Source organism: Oryzias latipes, chromosome 17 (genome assembly GCF_053564925.1).
Source record: "Oryzias latipes strain Hd-rR chromosome 17, Olatipes_Hd-rR_3.1".
NCBI classification, from domain to species: Eukaryota; Metazoa; Chordata; class Actinopteri; order Beloniformes; family Adrianichthyidae; genus Oryzias; species Oryzias latipes.
Window position 1 is genome coordinate 26,131,294 of NC_136253.1, and position 21,598 is coordinate 26,152,891.

General features: G+C 46.5%; 1 protein-coding gene across 4 annotated transcripts in view; it reads right to left on the reverse strand.

Annotated features, from left to right (window-relative positions):
* epha4b (eph receptor A4b) overlaps nucleotides 1–21,598 on the reverse strand; it is a 90,995-nt gene that overhangs the window by 34,267 nt on the left and 35,130 nt on the right. For all 4 annotated transcript variants that reach the window (XM_078935653.1, XM_011486671.4, XM_020710990.2 and 1 more), the window contains exons 6-8: nucleotides 6,153–6,308; nucleotides 2,991–3,326; nucleotides 1,976–2,088 (exon numbers count right to left, since the gene is read on the reverse strand). In XM_078935653.1, coding sequence (XP_078791779.1) covers nucleotides 1,976–2,088; nucleotides 2,991–3,326; nucleotides 6,153–6,308 — 605 coding nt within the window. The remainder of the gene's footprint in view (nucleotides 1–1,975; nucleotides 2,089–2,990; nucleotides 3,327–6,152; nucleotides 6,309–21,598) is intronic.

A 21,598-nucleotide genomic window follows, 5' to 3' on the forward strand; every position in this document is an offset into this window, starting at 1 on the left:
ACATTTCCTGCCAGAATGTAGATGGAGCACGAGAGAAAAAGGAAGCAGCAAAGTAGAGGGAAGCTGTTAACTGGTTCCTCAGACGGTTTACTGTTTCCTTAAAAGAATTGTTTACATTGATGATTTTAGAAAAACACAGTCTTTGGCATAACAAGAGTCAACTAAGACATTTTATATAACTTTGAGACAAGTACTTTATAAAATAACTTTTGTCACTATTGTCTTCTACACTCAAAAAAAGGAAATTACCAGCCAATTAAGTTAACAAGAAAGTAACTTGTCATTTCAACCAGAAAATTTTATGTTTGTAAATCTTACGTGAATGAATCATGTCGATTGTACATAAAAATAATCCATTTAAAAGTTACTAATTTCAATCATGTTGATCCAACATGATACCATTAAATTGGATGCATTAGTAATCGCAAGGAATTGTGGGATACCATTTTCTTTGTCTATCTGGGCAGATTGGGGTCTAAGTGTGAGTTTTTGTCCATGGGTTTTATTGTCTAGCTGTTTTACTCTGTTTTAACTAGTGATTTAAACTGTTATGTTTATTTTTTTTGCACCATGAGTTAAAGTTTGGTAGAGGATGAAGACCAAACCCCCTTGTGTGGCAAACTGTTAATGTTCCAATACTTAACACAGAGTTCGCGGTAATTGAGCTCCTGTCTTGTGATGTGGGACCTTGCTGGGTAATTCATGTCTTTGATGTGAAAATTAAAAGACCCATTGGTTGTAACTTTGGAACAACATATCAATTACAGATGAATAAATAAAATTAAAGAAATAAATAGAAATTCAAGTTAAATAAACTTAATTTACTTAGGTGTGACCAATTGAAGTGATTCAATTAAATTGGATCAACTTTTTTCTTTTTAGAGTGAGCAACAATATCAATTTAAAGTTGGGTGCAACTGCTCTATTTAAATTGAATCAACTTAAATTTATTAGTTTGAACCTAAATACATTAAGTTGAGCCAACCTAAATAAATTAAGTAGGACCAACATGATTCATTTTTGTTCAAGTAACGCAATCTAATCATGTGGAAATCCTTTCCATAATTTTTTTATGTTCATTCAAAGTGAACGTTTTTTGAGTGATATAAGACAATAGAACAGCTTAGTTTCTTCTTTAAATTCTCTTTTAAGGCTTTTATCAGCTGTCTACCTCTACACCACAGGGTGGCCATAGTGCAGAGGTAGAGCGGTCGACCACTGATCAGAAGATCACAAGCTCGGTTCCCGCTTTGCCCACTTGCCTGTCCTCGCAAACCAGATTCTAATATGCTCCTGATGGTTAAAGGTTGGCACTAGTGTGCATGGCTGTCTATTATTTTATTATTCTTTACGAATATTTCTACATATAGCAGTGATAGGAAGCCTTTTATAACTTTTTTTTATTATGTCAAAAAAACATTCATTCTTTTGATAAAAATCAATATTTTAGATCAATCTATTGACTTCTAAATTAGAGTTCATTATACAGAGTAACCTATAAGTTCCTCGTTAAGCAGAAACCCTCATATTTAATCCTGATTAAAGTCCAACTGTACGACTGAAATTCCTTGTAGGACAAAACTTTATTTTACTGTTGTCGCTACATTTGACCAATTAAAGTAATATTTTGTTCATCTATTTTCAGAAAATGTGGGATTTGTAAAGTCATGTTTAGTCAAGATGAGCAACAGCTCTGAAAAACGAGATTCAAATCAAATACAAACTAGTGCGTCGCATCCATCATCCACATTTTTTATCGTTTCCCTTTAATTTACTTTGGAAACTTTTTCTTATGCACCTTCAGAAAAACCTTTGCTATCTATTGCAACACATTTTTTTTCTCAATCTCTGAATTTCTTTATAATAATTATTTTCTAAGCATGTTGCTGTGGCACTATACACAGTCAGTCAACTCAACTAACTAACTAAATAAATGATGTTGAGTGGCTTTCTTGAAAATGAATGTGACTCTCACCTTCTCATAATAAATGACCTCATACTCCACTATTGCTCCGTTTGGTCTCTCCGGACCCTGCCAGGCCAAAGTCACGCTGTCCTTGCTCCGCCTTTCCTTCAACACAACACTGACTACAAAAAAAAAGAAAAAGAACAAAGGGGGGATCTGTGTGAGCAACAAAGACAAGGCGCGTCTTCTTAAAGTTTAGAAAAAGCAGGAGACAAAGACCTGAAAGCAAAAGAGGCAAAAGGAAAGAATTTAGATGCATGTTTGCACTGCTATAGTCCTTACACCCACATTGCAAGGTGCGGGTGATGTAATTTTGCTAATTATCCAGCATGTAAGGTGTGACATACAGTACACATGCCAACCAGATTCTACCATGTATCTGTGTCATCAGTGTGACCCTTCTGCTTTCTCAGTGTTGAACAACGAGAAACCTGCGACTTCCTGTGCCACAGTACCCCCTGGAACACATGCTGATTCCGCGTGTTTGCTACTGCGTCTGGTGTTTGCATGGTAATAAAACCTTATTTGTGTGAGTGTGTGTGCATGTGCATGGGTGTGGAAACACTGTGGTTGTGAATAACATGTACAGATCTTAATGAGGTTAACAACCTCCAACACCCCTTTCACTGCCAGATATGACACAAACATCTGTAGGATGAGGCCTATTAGTCATCGGCACCCTGTCACACACACCTCTCTTTCACAAATTCCCCACAGTCCCACACTGTGACAGATGCACATATGATTATCCGGCAGGGGTGCAGAGGTGTCACTTTGTGGTATCTGTGTAACGCCTCACAGCAGCAACGCTGAAGTTCTCATGAGAGAACTCAATACTGCGCTTCAATCAGTTTTACGTTGGAAAAAAAAAATCGTTTAAACTAAGAATCATGTCTTCTCCCTGGAAGATTTTAGAGGAATTCTTCAAAATCTTTTTTTTTTTTAAGCTGTTGGCCCCCTTAAGTTTAATGTGGAGTGCAAAAATATGCAACTGGTTAAAAAAGTTGATATAAATTTGTGTCACCTGTCTGCGACGTTGTGACGTTTATCACAACAGTCCCTCTTGGTATGGGACTTAAGTCCGACACGCCGTTTTGGCTCTCAATGATAAAGCTGTAGGTGGAGTCCGGTTGCAATTCGGTGATCAACACTGTGTTTGACGACAGACCAAACTGTCTAGGAACAAAATGAACACTACTGCCGCATGGTGTACACTTCTTGGCCTCTCCAAAACACTTCTTGCACTGGATGCTGTAAGTGATATCTCCTCTGCCTCCTGTATCTCGAGGCGAGGACCACTCCAAGGTGACACAGGTCTCGTTCGCTGTTGAGATGGGATTCTCTGGGGCAGAAGGAGGACCTGAAAGAAGATGAAGGTATTGATTTTCCTCTGCACCTTCACACATATAATTTTCTTTGTATCTACAACCAAATAGAGAGAATGGCTGTGAAACCATTTTATATGTTCTGAGAAAGGGGTTTCATTCACTCTGCTAAGAATTGAATGTAGTGAATGTGAGGAGGGTTTCTGTGAGCTTTTCTCTATTACCCTTGAAGAAAAAACATGTTAAGACAATCATTCCAGCACTGTATTTTCTACCAAGAGCCAAATAAAATCAAAATCAAAAAGAAGAAAGAACATGTTCCACATTGAAACACAATTGGTATCAATTAAACATACTCTCAGATGACCTATAATAAATGTCAAGGAAAAACCAAGTACGCTGATGATTAAGCAGCTTTTACAATCACCACTTTAGGCATTGTATTACTAGCTATTCTTTTTGGACTTGTGGAGTATTTGAGGAAGAAAAATAGAACCATCAGGAACAAAGTAACAAGGTAAACGCCATTAGTCGCAGGTTTACTTCTCTTGTCTCTCTGTGATGATTTCATCTTGGTCAAGGTGGCAGATCTTCACTGTTATGATGGGAAAATAGAAGCTAGAGATGTGTAGCGCAGCACAAAGCTTGGTCATTAAAAGTTTTACAAGTGACAGTGCACTATTCTGGATTTGACTGAGAGGCCAACCTAAAAAAGTCAAAGTTATGACAAAAAAGAACAGTTTATCTCAAATTGTATTTTAGTCTTTAGTGTCCTGTTTATTCTCAGGAAATACCTTTAAGCATAAAATATGGATGCATTTGAAAAAATGGAAGCAGTGCCAGATGCAATTACAGACAAGTATAAGCTTCTGAGGAAATTCCAATGCCAGAAAAAAACATGTATAAGGTTTAATAAAGAACAGGAAAGATCCAGTACATATCATGGCTTCTTTTTTTCTGACAGTGTGTGTTGTTTCGATGGAATGTAAGATGTCTTTCTTTCTGTTGTAATTTCCATGTTGTGTTTGCTAAATTGTTGAAAGGAAAATTAATCTCCAATTTAGTCGAATGCTGATATCTTGTTTTAAATCAAGTGTGATGAGTTTGCATACATGTTTAAGCAAAAAATACATATCCCTCCATCCATCAATTCAATTTTATTTGTATAGCCAAAATTCACAAAAAAGGGGCTCCATACTGTAAGGTAAACATTCAATCAAAAAGGATCATAAATGCATAGAATTCAATAGGATAATACTAAACTTTAACTAAGCAGACTAAACTAAACTGGCATCCCTGCCCTTAGACCATCCATCCATCCATTCATTGATTTGTTCTTGTGATACTTAGTTATAATGAGTTATTGATGCAGGTAATAATTCACCAAACGTGACTTACATTTTTATGCAGTTAAATAAGTAAAAACATCTAAAGGTTTATAAATACCACCTATTGACTGACCTGCAGCATTAGCATAGACATGCTCTCATCTTCTTCATTTCTGCTCAGAAAGAGCTCCTGAAATGTGTTGCATTTGCTAACTCTGTGATGGTAGCTAACTTTGTCAAATCTGTTTACCAATAGGGCTCAAAAACCAAAGTGAGAAAAACATCTTGCCCTGCATGAAATGCCATTTATGCTGCATGATGTAGAAATCACAGGTTATGGTTGCTCACTGCACAGCATGATGCAGGTTTCTCAACCATACGGGAATATTGCAGTAGATGCCCATTTCACTTGACATCTCATCAGGTCCGGGAAAAGAGGTGAGCCCCAGGGGGCCACTGGCAGAGCCTGAGACTTTTCTGATTAGTCTTCCCAGCAGAGAGCGTCTCTGAGGTTCAAGAAGGATGGGGGCATCAGAGCAAAGGGGATGGAGGGCATGCTGGGCATAATTGAGGCTGTCAGTTATAAATCTGCCAAAAGGCTTTGCTGTTAATTCTATTTCTTTTTTTCCATCTCCCCACTCCCCTCAGCAACACTGAACTGTCCATCAGCACCTCTGTCACTGATTAGCCCTTTATGACACCTAGACTATACGACTCGAAAAGACCACCATTTCCACCACTGCTTCATTCTTTGCCCAGCTCTTTACTGTCATTTCCTGTGACTCCATGACTGACTATTTCACCTCTTTTCCTTATTTTGTCATATTCCCTCCTCAATTCTCTGCGGTGCATACTTTTCCAGCTCTGGAGAGTGCAAGTGTGAGTCTGCACGCGAGCACATGCATATTTGAACAAACCGTTACTCATTTCCAGCTGATAACACCTGTCACATCTCACCTGCTGCAACGATTAATGAGTGTAATCTACCATAACCTGATAATGGGTTTGGGTATGTGTGTGAGTACTTATCTGTGTGTATATTCCACGATGTTTCTCTATCATCCTGCCATGTTCTGTCCCACCTCCACACCCTTTCTCCTATCTAAGCTTATCTCTTTGTTTCTCTCCCAAATTGTCCATCTTTTTTCATCTTCATTAGTTTGTGTTTCAGCTTGTGGGATGCAAAAGAAAAGAATCTAAAATTTCCCAAACTTTCTACAGTGTGCACTTCTGTCTCAGCTGAGATATCCATTGATCGTAACCACATAACTAATAGCAGTTGATGAATATGAGGACTGAGCGAACCACAGTGGAGGAACAAAGTGTATGGCAATAAAAACTATTAATAAAAGGAGGGCTTCCGTGTAGTGTTTAATGAACAGTAATTAAATGCAACATAAGCAGGTTATTAAGCAGCATGAAAATATAAATTCCAATTATTTGATAAGGTAAACAGAGTTATGAAGGTGATGAATGTTAAGAGGTGCACATGTAAGGGAAATGTTTGAGTATTTATTTATTTATTTTACTTACGAGTGCAAGCCATTGAGCGTGGGTCCGACTCGGCGCGGTAGAAGCCTTTCTCACATATGCATTCATCGGCTTGTTCTTGCGGGGACGAGCTGTGGGGAGGACATTTGGTGCAGAAGGCATCTGTGGCAGAAGCTTTGTAGGTTCCAGGTCGGCATGCTGGAATATAAAAGAAAAATTAGATGACGTCGCCATCATTAAATCCCATCATACATTGCCAGTTTTTATTACCATAAAAGACAAAAGTGAAAAACAAAAAGTATTAAAATTACTGTGGCTGTCACAACTCCAGCAACACTTGAAATAAATTTGAAATGTTTGACTGTGATGAAGGCTCAGAATAAAATGACTGAAACTGCTTTATGATCATTTAGTCTACTTTGAACTGGGTTAATACGCCAAAAGGGAAAAATTATGTAGGGATGTTGCGCAAATTTGTGTTCCCTGGTAAGGTATTTTGTTCAATGACAGTGTTACAGTGAGCAGTGTCAGATCATCAGATACAAAGAAAATTATTTAATTTGACCTATTAGTGGAAACATTACCATTGCAAGAATATCAACTTTGTATTCATCCAAACACGCCCAGGTTTTAAGCTGAGTATTAATTATGAAATGCGATAAATACTTTTTTTTAGTTAATGTTATTGTTATTCAGGACCCTTTGATGATATTGACTGTATTTTACTAATATCAATAATATTTTGCTCTTTTTTTTTACATTTTTAATTCGGGATTTTTATCAAGGAAGAAGTGTACCTTGGCTCATTGGAGGTTAAAAAAAATGAAATTGGGTCAGAAATGTAAAAATGAGATCAGACTTTGTCATTCAGAAACATTGTATAGATTATTTTTATTAATATTTCAAAACTGACATACTCTTGTCTCTATGTTGTTTAAAGGATGTTAAGTGACATAGATGATGCTAAAAGTGAGAGGTGTAGCACAAGGTAAAATAAACAATAAGATATACAGTTCAAATTCATTTCATTTATCTTTTAATCTTCTATAAAGGACGTCAATGTCAACATAGGAAAAAAACAGATGAAAGATTCATATAAGCAAACACTACGATGTGCCATGTAACACCCATGGCACAGAGCAGGAAAACAAAGTTTGATCTAATATATTGTGACATTAGGTCTGAGTGAGATTGGATTACATCAGGGTGAAAGCTGGTGGAACCACAGGGTGGTTGAGTACATGCAACATCAGGGAGCAACAGAAGATTGACTCCCACTCTTCTTATATAAGCATTAGTTATTCACAAACAAGAAAAAACACAAATACACAGACAGACACAGTAATAGTCGACATAACGTTATGTTACTGTTGCTGTTGCTGTAACAGTGGCTGCATATTAGTCATTATATGGAGTCAAAAAAATGGGGAGAGAAAATACTGATCCTTCTCAATGGGAGTTGAAATACACAGGGGCTTGAATGATTTCCCTTTTGCATCCTGAGCAGGAAGATGGGATTCCTGGCTTTTCCACTTTGGCATTGGGAATTTACATTGCACATTATTTTATTTATACATTCATGAGTCGTGTATTCCTGTAAGAAAGTCTATTCTGCCTTGAGGGGAAAGAGTGTTCCAGAGCACAAAACCCTATGTAAGTAAAATGAGGGTGTCTGGAATGCAGTTTGATAGATGCACGGTGTGTGTGGGCATGGATCAATGATGCGACAGATTCAACCAGGTGTTGATTGCATGTTTGTGTGCCACGGGCGTGTTGAGTGTGCGTGAACGCGTGTATGCCTGCTGATTGCTTGTGCTGCCGGTGAAGGTCACAAATTTAATCAAGCTACACGTCATCACTTGTCCCAGAAAAGCTGTATATTACCACAGTAGCAAATGCACACCCACATGCTCTTAAGCAGGGAGAGATCCAATGCTGCTGCTAACCCACTGATAGCAGAATGGATAATTGGCTTAAAAGTAATGTGATTTCTCACTGTGGAATGAAGTTCTCCACCTGAATGCTGTACTAGCAGAGTATTTTTAGGCAAATCATTCATCATAGGAGTGTAAAGTCCACTGGTACTATACCCTGGAGACCTAAGAGAACATTGAAAAAAGGTTGTATCTATACTGGTGTGAAAGAAAAAGAAAGAAAAGAATGAAGAAGAAAAAGAAGGGGAGTGATAATTCTCTGGGGTTTTCTGTTCTTCCCTCCCTCATGTCAGCTTCCAGGCTTTGGGGTGGACTGTGTTTGTGTGTGCGCTCCTATTGGCTGTGCTAAAGAGGGGGGAAACAGCTTTTCTTTAGAGATCCAGCATCCGGAGAGCCCTGGCTGAGCAGCCAGAGAGGCACAAAGGACCAGGCTCCCAGAGGACGGACAGGGTGCCCAATGCCAGACCTGGAGTACGTACAACTGCCTGATTAAAAACTTTCCCCAAGAAAGGTGGCTTGGAGATGAACAAAACCTACTTTGCCTGATTTACTATTTTCCCTTCTACTCTTCCACCTCACTCTAAATCTAGTTTTGCTCCTCCTTTAAACCCCATTTCCCCCGCTTCTTGTTCCAAAGCCACTCCATGTGTCCGTCCCAAGGGATGTGTGTTACTTGACTTGGTTCCCTCATGATTAATGATTCACCATACACATGAAAAGGGAACAAGGAGGCAAAAAGATGAGCCGGGTCACATACACAGATACTTCAGATCAAGATATAAGACAGAAAACACTGTAAAAGTCTCACAACGTGCATTATGTCACACATCTGCACAAAGGTAGAGGTTAAAATCTTGTTTTTTCTTACAGAAGTGGTAAAAAAAAAGGAACATCAGATACATTGTCTTATTAATTATTCATCTGGTCACCAGAGAGAATCAGTGTTTTTATGCCAATCGATAGCTCTTAGATATGATATAGTGCTGCAACTCCAGACACACCCTCAGTCACCACACTGACTGAAATGGGAGCATGCCAGCCTCTTCCTCTGGGAAAATCCAGTACCTATAAACTGATTGGATTCCATTTCTATTTCACTTGTTACAAGTCAGCAAATACTTTTAACAGCAGTGTCTTTAGTATATACTTTTGTTTGTTTTACCTGCACACTTTCCCAAAACTCAGAAGCTTGTAGCTTTGATGGTTAACTTTATCGGGTGAAATTATCGTCTAGGTGTTTAGGGCTCTCTCAATTCAGGGACAACTTAGTGCTAAAGTGCTTTAATTCATTCTTCTTTTTTTTTTTTTTTACATATTTTTGCTATTTTAGGGCCGTATAGCGCTCGTTTTTCTGCAGGACTTGCTTCAAGTCAAATATTGGCTTCCTGCTGGTTTTAGCAAAAAGGGCAGAGAGCTGAGTGGGTGTGTGTTTGTAGATCAGTGGGGGGTTATAGTTAGTTTGCATGCATGCGCTCAGTTGGGAGAGAGTGACGCTGTGTAAAGCTTGCTGGCCAACAGGAGATGAGCTCCATAATGGTCACTATGGCAACAGGCTTTTTAAGATGGAAACCTTGGAGTACCCCTGGAGTACAGAGCAGTCCGTGTTGCTGTTTGTGTGTTTCTGCATGCAGGCGTTAGTTGAGTCAAGCTACTTAAAAATTGATACATCAAGCGTCAGTGAATAAACCTGACAAGATTGAGTCTGACGTCCTTCCCCGCCACTGGGGTCGCATCTTTGTGTGTTTTAAAGTGTGTTTATGCTTCTGTGTACATGCCCGTGAAACATGCTTCTGGTCCAACTGACATCATACTAAATGAGCTTTGGACATGCCTAAATGAAAATACACCAACTTATATGCTACATATATGCATGCAGAGAAACCATTTGACAAGATTTGCTCATTGAGCTGTTTTCACAAGAGCAAGTTAGCTCTGCAAAGCACAGAGTGGTATGATCTGTGTGACATCAATTCATACAGAGTGCATCTGTGGTCAATTCTCTCATCGATAAATGAAAGAACTGTTTATGTACAGTAAAAGTTAAAGGTCATAACAAAAAGGATTATTGTAATAAATCATAAAATTTGGGAAAAAAACACAAATACCATCTCAAAATGCAAAAGAGTTTCTTCCACAAAACTTTTATCCCTACATTTCTTTTTAAAAGAAAAAAATGTGTGACTATATATTATGTCAGACTTGTGTCCAAGAAGAAGCGGAGTTATTTTAGGGACTTTCAAATATTCAGTTGGACCAAAATCATGTTTTTGGCGTTTTTGACTCTTCCTTTGTTCTAATCACATTGTCTTTATTTGTTTTTCTGTTGTGTTTCTCATGATAGAGGACATATATATATATATATATATATATATATATATATATATATATATATATATATATATATATATATATATATAAAAATTAAGATTAAAATAGCATGTCAGAGTATTGCTTTATTCGAATGGTTGTGAATCAGGAGCAGACAAAGAAATTAGGGGTGGGCGTATTGATCTGAGTATTGGTAGTATCGTTACCAAGGTGAAGTAGCGTCACTAATCGGACGAATACTTTCAAAACTTTCGTTGCAGTTTTCTTCAATACGTACAGTCAAGAGCTTGAATTTACACACGGAGCTCATGGAAGAACAGCGTATGTCTGTTTGCGGTGTTCCCAGATTTGACAAAAAAAAACAACAATTTGAGTAAATACCTGCCCAATTTGCACGGGAAACTATCCAATCTGGCACCATTGTCTGTCTGCTTCAATATTGGCAAGGCAAGGCAAGGCAAGGCAAGTTTATTTGTATAGCACAATTCGTACACAAAGTAATTCAAGGTGCTTCACAAAAAAGAAAAATGCATTAAAATCACAATACATCATAGAAATAATCAATGTAAAATTTACTTTAAAAGAAAAGAAAAAAAAAATTGAAAGTTGATTTAAAGATAAAGGAAGGAAAGGAAAGAAAAGTGCAGATAGGACCTTTCAGTCATATACACGGCTAAACAGAAATGTTTTAAGTCTAGATTTGAACATGAACACAGAAGAGGCCTGTCTTACGACTTCAGGGAGGCTGTTCCAGATTTTAGCTGCAGAATATTGAAACGCTGATTCCCCATGTTTAGTTCTGACTCTGGGAATCAACAGGAGGCCGGCCCCTGAGGTCCTCAGAGTACGAGATGGTTTATATGGCACTAACATGTCAGAGATGTACTTTGGTGCTCGGCCATGGAGAGACTTGTACACAAGCAGAGCTGCTTTGAAGTCTATTCTTTGAGGTACAGGGAGCCAGTGCAGAGACCTGACCACAGGACTAATGTGATCATACTTCCTGGTTCTGGTCAGGACTCGAGCAGCAGCATTCTGGATGTACTGAAGCTGTTTTACAGCTCGTTTGGAGAGGCCGGTGAGCAGGCCGTTACAGTAGTCTAACCTACTGGAGACAAATGCATGAATAAGTATCTCCAGGTCTGGCTTTGACACTATGTTTTTGATTTTGGCAATGTTTTTCAGATGGTAAAATGCCGCTGATGTTACTGACTTGATATGGCTGTTAAAGTTCAGGTCAGAGTCCATGATTACCCCTAGATTTCTGACTTGATTTGAGGGTTTAAGAGACAGAGAATGAAGGTAGCTGCTGACACTTTCTCTTTGTTTCTGTGGGCCAAAAATAATAACTTCAGTCTTGTTTGAGTTTAGCTGGAGAAAGTTGTTCTGCATCCACGCACTGATCTGTTGGAGGCAGTGGCTGAGTGAATCCATATTCACCTGTTGTCAGTGACACATAGATCTGAGTATCATCTGCATAGTTGTGATAAGATATGTTATTACTGCGTATTAACTGCCCTAGTGGCGGCATGTAGAGGTTGAACAGAAGGGGTCCCAGTATCGATCCCTGGGGCACACCAAAAGTCAAGGCCATGTGGTCTGAGACACAACTCCCAATTTCAACAAAATATTTCCTGTCTTCCAGATAAGACTTGAGCCAACTTAGGGCAGATCCAGAGATGCCAACCCAGTCTTGGAGTCTGTGCAAAAGGATCCCATGATCAACAGTATCAAAGGCAGCACTCAGGTCTAGCAGGATTAAGACAGAGACTTTGCCATCATCAGTGTTCAGGCGGATGTCGTTGGTTACCTTGATAAGAGCAGTTTCTGTGCTATGATGGGGTCTAAAACCTGACTGGAAAACATCAAAATGTATTGTTTGATAAGAGAAAATCAGTGAGCTGTTGGTAGACAACTTTTTCAAGGACTTTTCCTAAAAAATGGCAGATTAGAGATAGGTCTGTAATTATTCAGTACAGTGGGATCAAGACCGCTTTTCTTCGGGAGAGGTTTAACGACTGCAGTTTTTAAGGCCTCTGGAAATATTCCAGATTGAAGAGACATGTTAACTATTTGAGTAATTGATGGCAACACACTGTTCAGGACAGACTTTAGAAATCTAGTGGGTAACACATCAAGGCAGCATGTAGACGAGCTCAGACGGGTGATGGTCTCTTGGACAGTTTGGTCAGTGACAGGTACAAAGTGAGTCAGCTTAGAGTGAGTAGGTGGCCGTTCGATAGTTATATGTGTTGTGGAGTTGATGGCTTTTTCAATGCCCTGAACCTTGTCATTAAAAAACACAGCAAACTCATTACATTTAGGTGTGCAAACCAGTTCTATTGGTAGCTGGGTTGGAGGGTTAGTTAATCTGTTTACTGTTGTGAACAGGACACGAGAGTTGCTGCTGCAACTACCAATGATTTCAGAGAAGTACCTTTCCCTTGTTCTGCATAAGATCTGGTTGTAAGCGTACAACTCCCCCTTATACATTTCATAATGAACCTGGAGTTTTGACTTGCGCCACTTTCGCTCAGCTCTGCGGCACTGTTGTTTCTGTGCCCTGACTAGATCATCGTTCCTCCAGGGAGCTTTCTGTCTATGTTTTCTCAATTTAACCTTCATAGGGGCAATGGCATCCAGAACATTCAAGATGCAAGAAGTAACAGAATTCAGCATTTCATCAACATTGGCACCAGAGGCGTTTTCAGGGTTTATCATTTCTAATATTGCTCACCATTTTGTTGCTAATGCTATGTTGGGGTTGTAAGGGGCTGTTAGCTACCAGGAGAGCATGTAAACAGATGGATGATGGGAAGTATGGTCAAGCTTACCGTGCTCTGTGCCAACAGTACCACCCAAAACCCAGAGGCAAATATCTAATGAACTACTGCTGCTCCACAGAAACTATATTCTAGAAAACAACAATTTGTTTGTTTGTTTTTTCATTTTGCAAAAACAATATATTCATGCTAAAAAGACCACTGGTTACACTTTTAAAATGGATGACAGGAGTGGGAGCCTTTCTGGACTTAAACAACCAAAAACAATATTGTAATGGATATATAAATGAAGGATATGCAATTAATATTGATTTACAACATGCAGGAAACTAAATCAGACATTTTAAAGTTTGTTCTTCAGGAGATGTAGAAAAGACTTTCTCAAGAAAAATAAAAGTTTAGAGTGAGTGAAACACAAGAGGCATGGCCTTGAGTCTGTACTTTGGTACTGACCTTTATTTTGTTTATGAAGTCTTATGAGTTTCCTGACCCGCACTCATGCATGCACACCAGGTCAAAGCAAATATGAAATGGTTTGTGATGTCTGCTGCAAGAAACACATGAGTACACTCGGGCTGCTGTCTGATCCACTCTCTGTACCCTGGATGCCAGCCAATTACTGAGAGTGGCCAAGGGGAACAGCAAGCATGAAGCTCCCCTTCCTTCTAATCACTTTATATCTGTCTTTATTTATTTTTTCTGCTTCTAGTTGTTCATATTGTTCTGTTTTGCCTCTTGTCCATCTTACTTATGTTTTTGTCTGTGTCCTTTGTGTCCTTTTTTCCCCCTTTTTCTCACCATCCCTTGTTGAGCCACAGGTACGTGAGTCTGCCTTCCTATGTGTGTCTTTATTTCCCAGTAGGCTGTCTGTCATACTTTGACCCTGACCTTCTCCAGAGCTCCTGCACAAATATTTACTCTCTAGCTGGCAGGCACACACACATACACAAACCCCTCTGGTAAAAAAGAAAAAGGAAACTCAATTTCAGTGTAATTACAATAAACACATGCCTACACAGAGACACTTTTTGGTGGTAACCCAAACTGATGGCTCACTAATTTTGAATCTGATTGTCTTGCAGTCTAAAAACAGATTAAATGGATACCAGGTGCATGTCTGTGTGTGTGAAAGGGGTCATGGACAAAGGATGGACAGAGAGACGGAAAAGGAAGAAAAAGAGGGAGAGAACATGACAGGCCTATAGAAGTCTGTCGGGAGTTTGCTTCACAGTCTGAATAACTTATTCTTCTGTCTGCAGCTATCAAGATGAGAAGTCAGAGGAAAGTGAAAAAGTCTCCCGTACAAGAACACAAATGGGCAAATCAAGAAAACACCTAAAGATCAAGTGTGTATGCAAATATTCACAAATACACTTAAGCAGTCTCTACGTGCAGACAGTGAAACGCATTCACACACACACACCGATGGAGTAAACGTGCCGATATGGGCCAGCCCCGTGACCAGTGGCATGAGTGCAGGAGGAGCAGGCACCTCCTTTCTTCACCAGCGTTATTTTCAGTTCATCACTCTCAATAATTCATCCTCTCAGCCAGAGAAGGAACAGAGAGCTCCTTCCCTCTTTACGCTGTCGGTCACACTCTTTTCGCAGAGGTACCTGTCAAGTGGAAAGCCATACTCTTGTTGTCTTTAATTTACCTACTTTGTCAAACAAAATAAAAGCAAACAACTGATATGGCACGATATTCTGCCGTGGCGCGTCTGATTCTCAATGAAGATGGAAGCCCTCGCTGATGTTTAGGAAAAAAAACTTTGGTTGAGTTTATGGTTATAAGCATTAGTGCTTTTGGGTAAGGAAACAAAACATGTAGCCTTTTTTCAAATGTCTATGTAATTAACATTCTAAATAATTGTTTTCAGTCCTTTCCGTGATACCTTGAAGTATAAGAAATGACCTCACTTCCATTATTTGCTTATAGCTGTGATTTTAGATTAGATGTGGTGGTCAAAGGCTCCTGCAAAGCAAAAATTCAGATGAATGTTATCCTTAGAGTTGGCATAAAGCTCATTTTATACACATGTATCTTTTATTGGATTGGAAAATAAAATCTGGTAAAGAGATTTACTTTTTCCCTAAATCAAAAAACAGTTTTTGCAAGAAATTGACAAAGGACAAGCGTCCAAACAGATGATAAAAGCATGACCTGTTTAGCAGAGACAGCTAACAGTAAGACTTTCAGGAAAGACAAAAATCCACAGCTGAATGACTCACTCAGTGTCACCCGGGGTGAAAGACAAAAGCTCAAGCTGCCTTTTCGAATGAATCACAGTTCAAGATGGTAGTATGCATTTATGTCATAAAAGTATCTTTTCACCTCAGAGAAGACAGAGGTTTTTGTCGCTGAAGTATTGCAGAAAAAATGCTTCAACTTCGAGATCCACGAGTCACATGGAGCCAGCATAAAATCAGGGGTGACAAAAAACAAACAAAAACATGTTTGTTTCTAATGAACATGAAATATTTTTTATGGTTAAGAAGTTCGGTGTCCCTCATGATTCCCATTTGAATGCAGCCAATCACATGCAGTAATAAAGAAGGAAAGTCATTTACGTCTTTTGTTCCCCAACATTGACTGGATCTATGAATATAGTGTAAAATGCTTTAATTTAGTTTGAAAAAAAAGAATGTCAACATATATTCTCATCTTCGGACCTGCCTCGCCGGACCGCTCGGCCCCCCGGCCGTCCACCGGACCTGCCTCGCCGGACCGCTCGGCCCCCCGGCCGTCCTCCGGACCTGCCTCGCCGGACCGCTCGGCCCCCCGGCCGTCCTCCGGACCTGCCTCGCCGGACCGCGCGGCCCCCCGGCCGTCCTCCGGACCTGCCTCGCCGGACCGCGCGGCCCCCCGGCCGTCCTCCGGACCTGCCTCGCCTGACCGCGCGGCCCCCCGGCCGTCCTCCGGACCTGCCTCGCCGGACCGCGCGGCCCCCCGGCCGTCCTCCGGACCTGCCTCGCCGGACGGCGCGGACCCCCGGCCGTCCTCTGGACTCTTGTGCCCGTCGAGGTTTATCCTCCGGGGCCCCCCCCTCATGTGACTTTTGGAACCTCGGAGCGGTTCCTTGAGGGGGGGGTACTGTCATGATTTGATTTTGTTGTCTTGTTTTTGGTCCTTCTTCTGTCGTGTTTCTGTTTCCTGTTTTATTTTGAAAGTCTCCTGTCTTGTATGTTTTCTTGAGTTTTACTTCCTTTGGTCCCCATCAGCCCTGATCGTGTCCACCTGTGTCTTGTCTGCCCTGTCTGTATTTAAGTCTTGTCTCTGCCTTCCTCCTGTGTTGGTCCATTAGTGTTCCTGTTCTGGTGTTCTCGTCTTGTCATGCCAAGTTCCTTGTTTTCTTGCCACGTCACAGTGAGTTATGTTTCAGTTCTGAGATCCTGCTCTGCAGCGCTTTTCGTTTGGGTTTCGCATTAAACCCCTTTGCCCCTGATCCTCATGCCTCCGCCTCTGCGTCTGGGTCCAACCGGCTCTCGAGCCACCCTGCACCATGATAGAATGGACCAACCATACTCTCTGGACCCAGCAGAGCGGGACATGAAGCTACTAGAGGCCTACTGCCAGGAAGCAGAGCGTACGAGGTCTTACTGGGTTTTTGACCAGGCCCAGTTTGCCTCGTATGCCTGGAGTGGGAGCCACCTGGACCTCACAGGGAGCCGTCTCGCCATGAGGGGGGGTCGTCGTCGCCGTCGTCCCCGCCGTCCCCTTCAACCTCCCCTTCCTGTTCCGGAGGTGTTCCGGCACGCACCACAACCCCTTCCAGTGGTGGTCCCGGATGCCCTCCAGCCCCTTCATGTTCCGGAGGTGGTCCCGGACGCACCACAACCCGCTCCAGTGGTGGTTATGGACGCACCCCGACCCGTCCCGGCTCCCAGGGGGTTGCCGCCTGCACCCCGACCCGTCCCGGCTTCCAGGGGGTTGCCGCCTGCACCCCGACCCGTCCCGGCTTCAAGGGGGTTGCCGCCTGCACCCCGACCCGTTCCTGCTCCCAGGGGGGTGCCGCCTGCACCCCGACCCATCCCGGCTCCCAGGGGGTTGCCGCCTGCACCCCGACCCGTCCCGGCTTCCAGGGGGTTGCCGCCTGCACCCCGACCCGTCCCGGCTTCCAGGGGGTTGCCGCCTGCGCCCCGACCCGTCCCGGCTTCCAGGGGGGTGCCGCCTGCGCCCCGACCCGTCCCGGCTTCCAGGGGGGTGCCGCCTGCGCCCCGACCCGTCCCGGCTTCCAGGGGGGTTCCGCCGGAACCCCGACCGGTCCCCACTTCCGGCTCCACGCCTGACCCGCCTGAGCTCGGCTCCACGCCTGTCCCGCCTGAGCTCGGCTCCACGCCTGTCCCGCCTGAGCTCGGCTCCACGCCTGTCCCGCCTGAGCTCGGCTCCACGCCTGTCCAGCCTGAGCTCGGCTCCACGCCTGACCCGCCTGAGCTCGGCTCCACGCCTGACCCGCCGGAGCTCGGCTCCACGCCCGACCCGCCGGAGCTCGGCTCCACGCCCGACCCGCCGGAGCCTGACTGCTGGCCCGACCCGCCAGAGCCTGACTGCTGGCCCGACCCGCCAGAGCCTGTCTGCTGGCCCGACCCGCCAGAGCCTGTCTGCTGGCCCGACCCGCCAGAGCCTGTCTGCTGGCCCGACCCGCCAGAGCCTGTCTGCTGGCCCGACCCGCCAGAGCCTGTCTGCTGGCCCGACCCGCCAGAGCCTGTCTGCTGGCCCGACCCGCCAGAGCCTGTCTGCTGGCCCGACCCGCCAGAGCCTGTCTGCTGGCCCGACCCGCCTGACTCCATGCCTGACTCCATGCCTGACTCCACGCCTGACTCCACGCCTGACTCCACGCCTGACGACTCCACGCCTGACGACTCCACGCCTGACGACTCCACGCCTGACGACTCCACGCCTGACGCCTCCACGCCTGACGCCTCCACGCCTGACGCCTCCACGCCTGACGCCTCCACGCCTGACGACGCCTCCAAGCCTGACGACGCCTCCAAGCCTGACGACGCCTCCAAGCCTGACGACGCCTCCAAGCCTGACGACGCCTCCAAGCCTGACGACGCCTCCAAGCCTGACGCCGCCACGCGTCTCATGCCGGACCTGCCTCGCCGGACCGCTCGGCCCCCCGGCCGTCCTCCGGACCTGCCTCGCCGGACCGCTCGGCCCCCCGGCCGTCCTCCGGACCTGCCTCGCCGGACCGCTCGGCCCCCCGGCCGTCCTCCGGACCTGCCTCGCCGGACCGCGCGGCCCCCCGGCCGTCCTCCGGACCTGCCTCGCCGGACCGCGCGGCCCCCCGGCCGTCCTCCGGACCTGCCTCGCCTGACCGCGCGGCCCCCCGGCCGTCCTCCGGACCTGCCTCGCCGGACCGCGCGGCCCCCCGGCCGTCCTCCGGACCTGCCTCGCCGGACGGCGCGGACCCCCGGCCGTCCTCTGGACTCTTGTGCCCGTCGAGGTTTATCCTCCGGGGCCCCCCCCTCATGTGACTTTTGGAACCTCGGAGCGGTTCCTTGAGGGGGGGGTACTGTCATGATTTGATTTTGTTGTCTTGTTTTTGGTCCTTGTTCTGTCGTGTTTCTGTTTCCTGTTTTATTTTGAAAGTCTCCTGTCTTGTATGTTTTCTTGAGTTTTACTTCCTTTGGTCCCCATCAGCCCTGATCGTGTCCACCTGTGTCTTGTCTGCCCTGTCTGTATTTAAGTCTTGTCTCTGCCTTCCTCCTGTGTTGGTCCATTAGTGTTCCTGTTCTGGTGTTCTCGTCTTGTCATGCCAAGTTCCTTGTTTTCTTGCCACGTCACAGTGAGTTATGTTTCAGTTCTGAGATCCTGCTCTGCAGCGCTTTTCGTTTGGGTTTCGCATTAAACCCCTTTGCCCCTGATCCTCATGCCTCCGCCTCTGCGTCTGGGTCCAACCGGCTCTCGAGCCACCCTGCACCATGATAGAATGGACCAACCATACTCTCTGGACCCAGCAGAGCGGGACATGAAGCTACTAGAGGCCTACTGCCAGGAAGCAGAGCGTACGAGGTCTTACTGGGTTTTTGACCAGGCCCAGTTTGCCTCGTATGCCTGGAGTGGGAGCCACCTGGACCTCACAGGGAGCCGTCTCGCCATGAGGGGGGGTCGTCGTCGCCGTCGTCCCCGCCGTCCCCTTCAACCTCCCCTTCCTGTTCCGGAGGTGTTCCGGCACGCACCACAACCCCTTCCAGTGGTGGTCCCGGATGCCCTCCAGCCCCTTCATGTTCCGGAGGTGGTCCCGGACGCACCACAACCCGCTCCAGTGGTGGTTATGGACGCACCCCGACCCGTCCCGGCTCCCAGGGGGTTGCCGCCTGCACCCCGACCCGTCCCGGCTTCCAGGGGGTTGCCGCCTGCACCCCGACCCGTCCCGGCTTCAAGGGGGTTGCCGCCTGCACCCCGACCCGTTCCTGCTCCCAGGGGGGTGCCGCCTGCACCCCGACCCATCCCGGCTCCCAGGGGGTTGCCGCCTGCACCCCGACCCGTCCCGGCTTCCAGGGGGTTGCCGCCTGCACCCCGACCCGTCCCGGCTTCCAGGGGGTTGCCGCCTGCGCCCCGACCCGTCCCGGCTTCCAGGGGGGTGCCGCCTGCGCCCCGACCCGTCCCGGCTTCCAGGGGGGTGCCGCCTGCGCCCCGACCCGTCCCGGCTTCCAGGGGGGTTCCGCCGGAACCCCGACCGGTCCCCACTTCCGGCTCCACGCCTGACCCGCCTGAGCTCGGCTCCACGCCTGTCCCGCCTGAGCTCGGCTCCACGCCTGTCCCGCCTGAGCTCGGCTCCACGCCTGTCCCGCCTGAGCTCGGCTCCACGCCTGTCCCGCCTGAGCTCGGCTCCACGCCTGACCCGCCTGAGCTCGGCTCCACGCCTGACCCGCCGGAGCTCGGCTCCACGCCCGACCCGCCGGAGCTCGGCTCCACGCCCGACCCGCCGGAGCCTGACTGCTGGCCCGACCCGCCAGAGCCTGACTGCTGGCCCGACCCGCCAGAGCCTGTCTGCTGGCCCGACCCGCCAGAGCCTGTCTGCTGGCCCGACCCGCCAGAGCCTGTCTGCTGGCCCGACCCGCCAGAGCCTGTCTGCTGGCCCGACCCGCCAGAGCCTGTCTGCTGGCCCGACCCGCCAGAGCCTGTCTGCTGGCCCGACCCGCCAGAGCCTGTCTGCTGGCCCGACCCGCCAGAGCCTGTCTGCTGGCCCGACCCGCCTGACTCCATGCCTGACTCCATGCCTGACTCCACGCCTGACTCCACGCCTGACTCCACGCCTGACGACTCCACGCCTGACGACTCCACGCCTGACGACTCCACGCCTGACGACTCCACGCCTGACGCCTCCACGCCTGACGCCTCCACGCCTGACGCCTCCACGCCTGACGCCTCCACGCCTGACGACGCCTCCAAGCCTGACGACGCCTCCAAGCCTGACGACGCCTCCAAGCCTGACGACGCCTCCAAGCCTGACGACGCCTCCAAGCCTGACGACGCCTCCAAGCCTGACGCCGCCACGCGTCTCATGCCGGACCTGCCTCGCCGGACCGCTCGGCCCCCCGGCCGTCCTCCGGACCTGCCTCGCCGGACCGCTCGGCCCCCCGGCCGTCCTCCGGACCTGCCTCGCCGGACCGCTCGGCCCCCCGGCCGTCCTCCGGACCTGCCTCGCCGGACCGCGCGGCCCCCCGGCCGTCCTCCGGACCTGCCTCGCCGGACCGCGCGGCCCCCCGGCCGTCCTCCGGACCTGCCTCGCCTGACCGCGCGGCCCCCCGGCCGTCCTCCGGACCTGCCTCGCCGGACCGCGCGGCCCCCCGGCCGTCCTCCGGACCTGCCTCGCCGGACGGCGCGGACCCCCGGCCGTCCTCTGGACTCTTGTGCCCGTCGAGGTTTATCCTCCGGGGCCCCCCCCTCATGTGACTTTTGGAACCTCGGAGCGGTTCCTTGAGGGGGGGGTACTGTCATGATTTGATTTTGTTGTCTTGTTTTTGGTCCTTGTTCTGTCGTGTTTCTGTTTCCTGTTTTATTTTGAAAGTCTCCTGTCTTGTATGTTTTCTTGAGTTTTACTTCCTTTGGTCCCCATCAGCCCTGATCGTGTCCACCTGTGTCTTGTCTGCCCTGTCTGTATTTAAGTCTTGTCTCTGCCTTCCTCCTGTGTTGGTCCATTAGTGTTCCTGTTCTGGTGTTCTCGTCTTGTCATGCCAAGTTCCTTGTTTTCTTGCCACGTCACAGTGAGTTATGTTTCAGTTCTGAGATCCTGCTCTGCAGCGCTTTTCGTTTGGGTTTCGCATTAAACCCCTTTGCCCCTGATCCTCATGCCTCCGCCTCTGCGTCTGGGTCCAACCGGCTCTCGAGCCACCCTGCACCATGACAAGTTTTTGTCCATGTGTTTTGTTGTTTAGCTGTTGTACTCTGTAATTTAAACTGTTATGTTTATTTCTTTCTGCGCCATGCGTTA